General features: G+C 29.2%; 1 protein-coding gene across 3 annotated transcripts in view; it reads left to right on the plus strand.

Annotated features, from left to right (window-relative positions):
* The window catches only part of MTA1-like (metastasis associated 1-like), a 71,801-nt gene that overhangs the window by 8,227 nt on the left and 51,317 nt on the right, over positions 1–12,257 (plus strand). For all 3 annotated transcript variants that reach the window (XM_014423316.3, XM_014423317.2, XM_067053727.1), the window contains exons 4-7: positions 1,969–2,159; positions 3,579–3,699; positions 7,504–7,606; positions 10,068–10,167. In XM_014423316.3, the coding sequence (XP_014278802.1) occupies positions 1,969–2,159; positions 3,579–3,699; positions 7,504–7,606; positions 10,068–10,167 (515 nt within the window). The remainder of the gene's footprint in view (positions 1–1,968; positions 2,160–3,578; positions 3,700–7,503; positions 7,607–10,067; positions 10,168–12,257) is intronic.

Raw genomic sequence — 12,257 nt, forward strand, 5'->3', positions numbered from 1 at the left:
ATACACACACACACACACAATGCAAATGCAAATACTTTAATATAAATCAAAATATATTTGTTTGAATAAATAAACAAAACAAATTCCATTGTTAATAAAAGTTACGCTGAAATTTCGCTATTTTCTGTTTTTTTGAATGCCACTTTGATTCAGTTTAGATGTTCTTGACTTCAACCAGCAATCCATATTCCCTTCAATCAGGGTCTAGCAATGCCATGGCTATTTATTGATTTTAATAAAACAAATGAAATCTTAGTTGTTCCAGGTTACCCTTACCCCATCGAACTTTTCCCGTATTCGTGGGGGTGCATAATCCATGCTTCAGAAAATACTGCCTTAGTATTAACTCTTACTTGTTTTTTCTGTTGCTTTGCATAAATATTGTTCATGTTCTTGTTCTACACATTAGGGAAAGTATATCGATTTTTGTGCATCCTATTTCAGTAATTAAAATTAAGTTTTTGTTGTTTTGGTTTAGTAATTTATGACTGTATTTACTTAGTTATCAAGTTATATAATGTTTTTAATTAAAAATAAAATATAAATGGTGATGTTAATACAATTATAATGATTCAAGTACTCTAAATGTACCTTAAGGTTTAATCATCTAATGTTCTTCTAATATTTATCTAACCCACAATATGACAAGTGGGTTAAATACATTTACAATTATTTGTCTAATTTTTGTATCAAATCGATATAATGTATTTATTTATATGGAAATGGGTTATAAAAAAAAAAATAAATAAAAAAATAATTTGCTTAGAACACCAAAATAAGACCAATAAATCTCGTAATGGATCTCTGAGACCTATCTCTGTTGTGCTGAGTTTTATGTAAATGATGATTTTATATGATTACTTTCTGTATGAGTATATTTATGTTATTAATAATCTTTCTTTATTGGTTTTTATTTGTATAATTTGTTGCATAAATCATCAATAACCTTCCTTTGTGAGTTTGATGGTCAGCATTAATTTTTTTTAAATTTCTGTCTTGACAGTACAAGTTTGAAATTACTTATTTATAACAATAGAATAGTATTTCGTATTTTATACAAAAATCTTGATAATTTGTATTGTTCTCAAGAAATGGAGAGCAAGTAAGATAAAATCTGAAGTTTATTTCAATTCAGTTTTAACCCATTGACAGTTTATCCCATGACGATCACGAGCAGAATGTCAAGTTCCATATGGTTTATCCTGTGACAGTCACAGGCAGAGTGTCAAGTATCATTCAGCTTATCTCATGCCATGCATAGGCTGGGGTAAGGCGTTGCACCTGTTTAGTCTACCAAAGATATTTAAGACTATGGATAGATTCTTTGCTTCCTCTGTTTTTAAGAGTATTTTAACGGAAGAAGGAGATATAGTTTAGTTTTGAATTCAGTATGCCGTCGACTTTGAAGCTGATCACATAATCCTTTTATTAGACCCTGTATAGACTTTGTGTAGTGTGCTGTTCGAAACGAATAAGTGGGAAAAAAATTGAGGAAGGAAACAAGATATGACTGCCAGGATTGTGACGTCGGTTTATGTATCTTGTGTTTTAAAATCTATCATACACAGATTTTTTTTTTTTTTACTTTTTTTATTTAAACCCAAGTGCTTCCAATTATGAAAAAAACTGAACTTTTGAATTTTACTATACTGTGAAAGGGTTAATAATGACTCTGGGAAGGTCTTACAAATCTTTCCTTTATTTAACCACTTAAGATCAAAAGGAAATTAAAGCCAAAACTGTTAGTGAAAAACTATCGAGTCCAGGTGCTATAATGTACTATCAACATTAATATTGATTTCGAAGAATTGCCTCTCATACTTGGACAGCAAGTTAAAACACTCTAAAACTGGCAATTCAAATTCAAATTATCAAGATTCTACTATTTTTTTTTTTTTATAATTTTACTGTTAATATTATATTGAATCATAAAAAATTAATTTTTTATTTAAATTATTATTTTTTTAGGTGCTTTAGAAGCAGAGGGGGAAAATGGTGATCGAGATGATTTAAATAATAAACAAAGGCATCAGCTGAAACATAGGGAACTCTTTTTATCCCGACAAGTAGAAACTCTTCCTGCAACTCATATCAGAGGGAAATGTTCTGTAACTTTGCTCAATGAAACTGAATCTCTCCTCAGCTACCTCAACAAAGATGTAAGTAACATTGTTATCGCATGTTTGTAGCAATAATTTTTCTATATTACATTAATTATTATGGTGGTATAGGAAAGGGAGCATTTGTTTAATCGTTTGGTATAACTTTGTTGATTAGTTCTGTCAAATTAATAATTATAGTAAATTCTTTATTTACTATTGGATAAGTCCCTTTATAGTAACATTACAGGAATAGTAGATGGATTTTAGAACGTTAAAGTAAAAGAAATGAGAACAAAAAAATTAATTGATGCTCATTATAAAAATAAAAAATGTTAAGAATTAAAAGAAAGTAACTTTTAACCTACTAGAAAATACGATGGCTGAGATGGTAAAGTCACTTTATCACTATTGAATTGGGAGATAAATGGATCCCTGAAGATCCCTAAGATGGGTCTTAGGTATTTGTTTATTAGACCTTGGATACTTGTAAAAATCTAGGAATTTCATGAAAATGCCCCAAATTTTAGGGTATTTAATAAGCCAAGAGAGGCGAACAGGAATTAGCTGTTATTAGTAAGAATCATATTTTCACAAGTTTACATTATCCTAATTTATACCCAAGTATACATGGCTGACGTAACCCTTCAATCCTTCATGATCAAAAAGGGACAAGACATGTTTGTTCAGCAGACTTATTTCATGATTCAAATAGCAATGAGCGAAGTTTTGGACAAGAGTTTCATCTAATATGACAATTGAGCTTATACCAATGCTATCTTTGAAATGCTGTGGAGAGCGGACAATAACTTAGGTTTTGAGTGAGTTATTGGCCCCATAAAAAATTGGCCATCTAAAAAAGGAAAAGAGATGTGTAATGAATATTGTTTGGTACAATTGGCTTGTACTTCCTTGAAGGGATTTTCTGGTCTTTGTAACCAGTAGACTTTTTATCTGATGCTTCTAAAAAATCATTGAGCTTCTTGTCATTGGTCATTAAAACATATGGAGCAGATAGGAAAAACTCTAAATTAAGGAGGGCATTCTGCAAAAAATAAATTGGCTCATTGCTGCATCTGTAACTGATAAAGTTGTTCTAGAGATCATAAAATTACAGAGGTGCTCTAAGTGATTTTTCCAAATTAAGGAATTATTTTGAAACCAACAAGTTTTTTTACAGTATTTGGATTGTTTGTGCTAAAAAACTTTAGAGGATGGGGGCGTATTCAGCGGTCATTCTAAATGGCGCCATGATAAACTATTTTAAATGAAACGTTGGAAAATAAATAGTTGTAAACTATTTTTATTTCTCTTTTGACCGCAACCCTGACCATCTCCCTATATATTTTAAATGTATATTATGGAGTTAAGTTTTAGTTTCCTTTATGAGTAAGAGCTGATTCCTCCTTAATTAATTTATGTGTGTGTGTGTATCATGCTTCAAACACTAGCTTATTGAACTTAAAAATTTTGTTTTAGGATTGTTTTTTTTATTGTTTGGTTTTTGATCCTTCACAAAGAACATTGTTAGCTGATAAAGGAGAAATCCGTGTGGGGAATAGATACCAGGCTGATACTCCTCCTTACATTAAAGGAAAAGGTATTTAACAAATTACTGTTTTGTGATTTTTAATTATAGGCTAATTAATTGTATCTGTAATTAATTATTTTATTATAATACTAATACTTTACTAAATGATCTTACAAATTTGCGATGAATATTATGTGAATAATAAATACCTCCTTGGTATTACTAGCATCAACTTCACCATATGTATAAAGCAATGTAATAAATACTTTGAAAATTAATTATTCTATTCCTGAATTTCTAGCTATATGTTTTCGTATAAGTATCTATATTCTTTCAAGTCCAAAAAAAAAAAAAGGAACTTATTTATTTTTCGAGATAACTTAATATTTTTTTTGTTATTTATTATTCCTGAGGTATAGTTCTACTAATTCGAGAAACATTTCATTTTGATTTTTTAAAATGATTAATGTAAAAAGTTAAAAAAAAATAAGTAAATAAATAAAAAAGAGTTAAAAGTGAAAAAAAGTTTTAATTTTTGAATTATTGAAATTTATTGTTTATTGAAAAATAACCCTTTATAAACAAGTTTAAAAACAAAATCAATATGAATTATCGCCTCCTTATACGTTTTTGAAATGTTAATGTTCAATAAATGATACATTTTAATAGTTCAGAAAATGAGACTTTTTAATTTTTAGCCTTTTTTTACAGCAAATAAAAAAAAAAAAAAGTAAAGTTTATCAAAGTAGTGAGGAATATTGATATATCAGAATTAATAAACAAAAAAAAATTGTAATTGTTTTGTCTCAAAAGTTCTTGCCTTTATGGTTTGATAAATCAAGACTATCTTTGTGAAATCAGATATCAGATTCTTATCAATGATAAGAATTATATTTATCATTTATTTACAATAATGTGGCCTTAATATTACTTTTTGACCCATTATCTACATAGATTAAGAGTGACAAAAGACATGTTAATTTTCCTTAACACCTTGTAATTAGGTCCTCTGAATTCTTTGAACGTTTGATTCTTAGTTACATTTCAGGCATACCACAAGTTTTTATTGATTTTAGTGCAGCTATTTGTTCTCTTCATGTAGAGGTTAGGTTTGAAGTGCATTGGAGGATTTAGTCATGCTGCAGTGGAAAAACCGTATTTCCTGAAAAAGGGTTGGGGTTGAGTAGCTTTTTTATTCCACATCCCTCAAACAAGGGTAGGGTTGAAATTTCTCTGATGCACTGTTGACATTAAATGGTAACATTTTAATCATGCTTACTTAAACCAATTACTTTAGTATTTTTGCTTTCCTAAATTTTAATTATTTTTTTAAAATTTATTTACAATAGTCTTACACTTATATTTATGTCTCTAATACAGTGATATTTATTGTTATTTCCTGTATAATCTATGAGATGATTCTGCCTGATCATGTTCACTGAATCTGTTTAATTCTGATTATTCATATGATTAAAATGTTATTTTAAAGTGCACGTGTAACCTTTAAGTGAAAAGCTCATTATTTATTTATTTTTTTTTTAAATTTCCGTAGGTCTAAGCAGAACTTTAATTTTTAATCTCATTGATAAATTGTGCCCAAATGTGTTAAAATTTGTAGTGGACTTGATGAGTGTGAATTGATTAATTTAAACAACATTTGTTCACAAATGACTTCCTTGTATCAAAATTTAGTGGGCAAGATCAACGATTAAGTATAAAAGATGTAAGCTATCACCTGGTACACTGAGCACCTAATAAATTTAAGTTATTATAAAAATAAATATAATAATTTATTATTGAAAGATTTGAAATACAACCTTAAGCCTCTGTAATAAAATTTAATAATTTAAAAGTTGAACATTTTTCAGATATCAATCTTAAAATCAAATTAATTAGATATAGCAAATTTCATGTGAAGTCTTATACATACTTACCAAGTAGAATTTTGTATTAGTAGACATAATATTTAAATAATATATATTAGTAATTTTTTAATCTTCTCAACATTTCCTGCTATACTGGACTAAGAATTCTAAATGTGACTCCCAATTCTTTATCAGTGACTTAATAATACTTCAGATATTCTCACTAACCCTTTTTTTGGCCCCCGGGGTGCTATCCTTACTATTTTTTAATTAAATATTTTTTGTACAGTACCTTTCCATACTCCAAGTAAGATATTTGCCCCCAGATTTTCATTGTCCAGTTGCTTCAAGCTACAGACTTATGATCTCGTACCCTTCTATCTTACTGAAACAATAACATTGCATAAATATATGTGCACATCGTATTATTTTGATAGTATTTTAGAGAAAAAGATTTTCACCTTAAGGATTATCCCTATACAACCCTGATTTCAATATGATGGGTAAGATATGGGACCAAATTAAAGGCTGTGTTATGATTTTGACTATTAACCTGATAATAAATTTTTAATGAGGTGTAGATAGTTGACCGTAGATTAATGATTGGAGAAGTTTGTCGGGGGGTGTGGTCAGCAAAGAACAACATAAATAAACAAAACAATATTTATTTATTTTATGCCGATGTTTCGACCTGAGTTTAAGGTCTTCATCAGGGCTATAGAACAAAAGAGATAATAACAACATTTAGAGAAACATAAAATTGAAAAGGAATAGTATACAAACAAATTTGGAATCATACAAAATATTGAATTGAATCATAAATGATAAAAAATTGATAACTGATAATTGAATAGTAAAAAAATTGATTGATAATCATGGAATTAGATGGTAGTAGATTGAAAACACTGGAAGATGAAATATAATATCATGTACTTAAGAAGATATGTATAATATAAGATTTGCAAGTAGTGTCTAAAAAACTGAAAAAACAAATATCGAATCTACAAATTGAACAATATGACAGAAAATGAAATATAGTGAGTGACTTATATCTGAATTACAGTGTGAGTATTAACTTATATACCTATACCTAAAAATATAAATATATATATGTGTGTATATATATATATATATACAATAGGAAAAAGGTAGAATATGGAGAATGGGAAAAGAATAATGTAAGAAATATGAGAACGAGAAAGGAGACTCATGTTATGGCGTAGAAGGTAGGCCTAAAACTGATTGATTTTTAGAAAGTCTCACCAGAGAGGGCAACAGACAGACAAAGGCTTCGCTAGAAACGTAACTGTCAAGAAAGACCGTTATGACACAACAGTTGATATGAAATGCCAATGATGAAAATAGAAGTCAAGTTACACATTAAAAAACATAAAACCGGTGATATGTAAAATTATGGAACCCAAAGGTTTTTTAGACACTACTTGCATATCTTATATTATACATATCTTCTTAAGTACATGATATTATATTTCATCTTCCAGTGTTTTCAATCTACTACCATCTAATTCCATGATTATCAATCAATTTTTTTACTATTCAATTATCAGTTATCAATTTTTTATCATTTATGATTCAATTCAATATTTTGTATGATTCCAAATTTGTTTGTATACTATTCCTTTTCAATTTTATGTTTCTCTAAATGTTGTTATTATCTCTTTTGTTCTATAGCCCTGATGAAGACCTTAAACTCAGGTCGAAACGTTGGCATGAAATAAATAAATATTGTTTTGTTTATTTATGTTGTTCTTTGCTGACCGCACTCCCTGACAAACTTCTCCAATTAATAAATTTTTAAGCGTAACTGGATTTAAGATATTAGGATGATAACATTTTTTATAATAGTTAGAAAATATTACAAATATTCTACTCATACAAAAATACAATAATAATTTATTCGTACATGTTTTATTCTGTTGTGTTATTAATTCTATCTTTTTATTGTATTAAGATAATATTTTTAATTTAAAATATTTGGGCATTTCAGAAGAAGCAGATCCAAGAAAGTATGAACAATTAGAAACTTTAGTGTGGACTCCTAACCATGATCTTACAGATAAACAAATAGATCAGTTCTTAGTAACGTCAAGGTATTTCAATCTATGTTTTTCTTTCTTTAGATTTTCCTGATTCCCTCTATTTTTTTTTTTTCTTATCCCAAATATTTCAACTATAGTTAAATATCTAACAGTTGTGAGTAGTTGCTAAGGCAATATACTATAATGTTTTATTTTATTATATAAATTAATTCATTTGATTGTTGTGTCTTGTTACTATGGTTACGCTGTATTTACTTGGTTACTATTGAAACGCTATACTAATTAACACATCTGGCTACAAAATTTTATTAATTCAATATTAGTAATTAATTAAATGTTTAAAAGTATTATCAGAAAATTTTCGGAATATTTGACTATAGAAGGCATTGGTTATTTATATAAGAGATATATTTTCTTATATAAACAAAAATAACAATATATATATGTATATAGTTGACCGTAAAACTTAAATATTAGAAGATGGTCAGGATTGCAGTAAAAAAGAACAAATAGTTTATAACTATTTAATGTCCGACGTTTCGCCCCACTTTGCAGGGCTTTGTCAGGGCTGTTGTGTGGTGGATGTTGTCTCATCTTTTTTAGAGCGCAGAATGTACTGTGCAGGAATCTTTTTCAATGTAGTACAGTCTTTTAATCGAGTCTGGCACCCAGGACTGCTTTAGAAACTCTGTAAATTCCTACCTCCTTCATACTTTCTCATCATCCAGTTCTTTCTTACTGATAGATTATTCCAAGTAAACCACTATAGTTCCTATTCCTCCTTCTATTCTCAGTCTGCTGGTGTTCCGCAAGATAGTATCCTCGGTCCCATCCTCTATAACGTCTATACAGCTGACATCCCAACCATTCCTAACACTATCCTTACCACATATGCCGATAACACATGTGCTGCAGTTAATAATAACTCTTTAATTACATTCTAAACTCTCCAATCCCTTATCACAGCTCTTGAACAATGGTGTCGTAATTGGAAGATTAAAATAAATCCCATCAAATCACCTTTACCCTTCGTCGTAAACCTACCGACTACCCTACAGTATCCTTTAATAATGTTGCTCTTACCCATGTCGAACAGATCCACTACCTTGGATTGCAACTGGACAAACAACTAACCTGGAATCCTCACACAAGATTGCAAAGACAGAAAACTGCACATCGATTCTGACTATTATAGCACTTACCAGACAGACACTCTAAACTTCCAGTCCATTACATATTAAGGCCAATCTGGACGTACCGAGTTGAGCTTTGGGGCTCCACTAAACCTGAATATTCCTCTTGTATCCAATCCTTACAATCCAAAATCCTCTATGCTCCTTACTTTGTCACAAATAAAGTTATCCACTAAGACCTTAATGTTCCATATATAACCGACTTAGCCCGAACCAGATATCAATCCTTCCATTATAAACTTCCTAACCACCTAACCCAACTAGTTTCTAGCCTTGCTTCCTCTTCCATTCCTGACAATCCAAGGAACATCTGAAAAGAAGATAGCCTCAAGACTTTCTAATTTAGAAATATTATTTGAGTGCTACAAATGAGTAGTTTCTCTACATGACTGCATTATGATCTTACATCAAATTTACTAGATGTATTTTTATGTGAATTACTGTTGTAAATATCATTAAATAAATTTTAAAAAAAGATTTATCAATTAAATTACAACTTTTTACATGCAAAATATATACATTTTCTTATATCATTAAAATAGCAATGTTTTCTTCAGATTATTAATATTAATCAACCTTTTTAATATTTTTCGTCATAATCAGTGCATAATTGTATAGTTTCCAATGTATTTTGTTCTGTCCTTGGTAACAGTTTGAATTTTTTTATTTAATGAGAGATTTAAAATATTACTACAATTTATTTTGTTAAAAAGTTATTAATATTTTGATAAAGTTGAAAATATGTTCCAATATATCTGTATGATGTAATTGAACATTATCAGTCACTGGAGGCATAAATAAGTTTAAATAATATTACCAAAAATTGTATGCCTTTATTTGTTAAAAAGAATCCTCAATTTTTGTTAGCAGTATAATGTGTATTTATTGTGAGACTTTATTTTATGAAATCCTTACCACCTTTTAGATAGTTGCGTTAATGCCATGCTCCAATTTCAGTCACTTTTTTTAATATTGCTCGATTTAACTATCTCAAGTTTCATCACTGAAATTTTAGGTAACTCCTTTAAATACTAATCGTTTGCTCTTATATCATGTTGAATTGTTGGAAGTCTTATCCCTTCTTAAACAAATGCTGGTTTATATCATATATTATACAAAAAATTTTCTATTAGGTAACGGCACTACCCTTTAGAATACGTCACAGATCTAAACAATTTATGTTCAAGTTTCTTGCCATTGACCCAATTAAACCCTTTTTAAGTAGGATTAGGTAATACTCTGTGTTTTAACTTTTTTTCTTGATTTTATTATCTTTGTCAAAATCAATCTTAATTTACATGTTAACAAAATTGTTACAGATCTGTTGGAACATTTGCGAGAGCTCTGGATTGCTCCAGCTCAATAAAGCAACCAAGTTTACATATGAGTGCAGCTGCTGCGTCGAGAGATATTACCTTGGTAAGTAGAATGCGTGCCATAAAACTCTTTCATATAATTTTTTTTTCTTTCGCTTACCCTATCCATAAATGAAACAATGTAATGTAACATAAAATTTCAAATCTAAGTTGTCAACATCATTAAAAATTTTAAGATTTCTAGATTCCAAGTATCCAAGTCTTGGCAAATATCTGGTTTTAAAGAAATTTGTATCGTTTTTTACTGGTGATTTCAATAAAAACTTCAGATTCTTGTAAATATTTTTAATCAATTATATATGACCCATTTTGATCTATTACATGTTGCCATCTTTCAGGTAATTTTTTGACTCTGTCCTCCCAGAACTTCTCAGATTTTTGCGCAATCAATTCCTCTACGTGCGTTTTGTAGTCCTCAAGCGAATTAAAGTGTTTCCCATTAAGAGGGTTTTGAAGAGCCCGAAATAAGTGAAAATCTGTTGGGGAAAGGTCTGGTGAATAAGGTGGGTGGGGATTATATCCCAGCCAAACTCAAAAGTTCTGCCGGGTCTGCAAAGACACGTAAGGATGGGCGTTATCATGATGAAAAACTGTGCCTTTGCGATTAGCCAATGGTTGGTGCTTTTGCTCAACCACTGCCTCTAATTGTTCCAACTGGGCACAGACAACCCGAGTGCTTTGCGTCTTCCAAGTCAAAATGTCCGGTTCTGAACTGAGCAAACCACTTAGAGACAGTGCTTTCTCCTAAGGTATCATTGCCATACACACTGCAAATTTGTTAACCATCTGTGCAGCGAATTTTCCTTTTCGGAAATAAAAAATCATTAAATGATGAAAATGAATTTTTTTTCTCTTCCATTTTGAGCAAGCAAAATACCACTTAAAGATAAGGAATCTCAGTTGAAACTGATGCATAAAAGCACCTTAACTAATCCTTTTTTAAAATATCAAAACATTATTGACCAAGTAAATATGATTTTATAAACACAGAAAGGATTAAATTGAAATATTGGAAAACGCTACGAACTTATTTTACAACCCAATAGTATGTGTGTTGCCTAAATAAACATCCTAACTTGAAAACAAAAATTATAAAACTGAAGTTATGTATTTAAGGTAGACACCTGGGATGTTGTAGTAACTTATTCACTAAACTCAACTTACTGGAAGTGCCTCTTTATATCATCGATTTTACGCTTTTTTACAATTTTCTCAAAAACAGTTTTAGTGATTTTTATTAAATGTGGTATATCAATGTATAATTAAATAGTATTTAGTTTCAGGTAGGCCATATTATCATTGGAGTAGTCTAACAGTTTAAATGCCAAACTTTTAGAATGAGTTTCTCTGTAGTACCTGTAATTTGTTTAATTATTCATTATTCGTTCATTGAATATTCATTTTTAGTAGTATAATGAATAATTATAATTTATGACAGAATTTGATAATTAATTAAAGTTGAAAAAAGGAAAAATATTTTCCTAGGCTGTTAACAAATGTATGGAACAGTAGTAATACAGATATATAAGATACCATTGGAAAGCTAAAGATTTTAAAAATTTTTAGTTATGAATATTTAGTAATGTAACAAATAAAGTTATAGAAAGTAATGGTGAGTGATGAACAATCCATAAATAATAAAATGTAAATTAGAAACGGCTGGGATATGCACAGTGCAATTTTTCCATTCCACCAATTTGAGAGATTTTTTTGGTTTTTCCATGGTTATGACGACAACAATCAGTTTTTACCAGAGTACGACAACCATAATGAGAGTAGTGAGTTAGGTATTATAGCCTATCTGTTAAATAGGAGTATAACAATTTTTTTAAGGACATCTTAACCTATTTTTAAGATGACCAATGTTTAAGGCTCGAATTATTCAATATGATCCTGTGAATATTGTGAAACTACTTTAGCTAAATATAAAATTTAAAGTGACCTGTAAGTGACTTTATCAAAAGAAAAACAATGAAATTTTCTAATTCATTTCTTTAACAGAATCCATTTTTTCAGCTGCAAGAAAATCTAAGTAAAAGTTTATATATATTGTAATAATTTTAAAATATTAAAAATAAAATAAAAAAGAATTTTAATCGTTTTTATAACTTTTTTTTCAAATATATAAGATAA

This window comes from Halyomorpha halys, unplaced genomic scaffold (genome assembly GCF_000696795.3).
Source record: "Halyomorpha halys isolate HHAL.00 unplaced genomic scaffold, Hhal_1.1 Scaffold415.1, whole genome shotgun sequence".
Classification (NCBI taxonomy): Eukaryota; Metazoa; Arthropoda; class Insecta; order Hemiptera; family Pentatomidae; genus Halyomorpha; species Halyomorpha halys.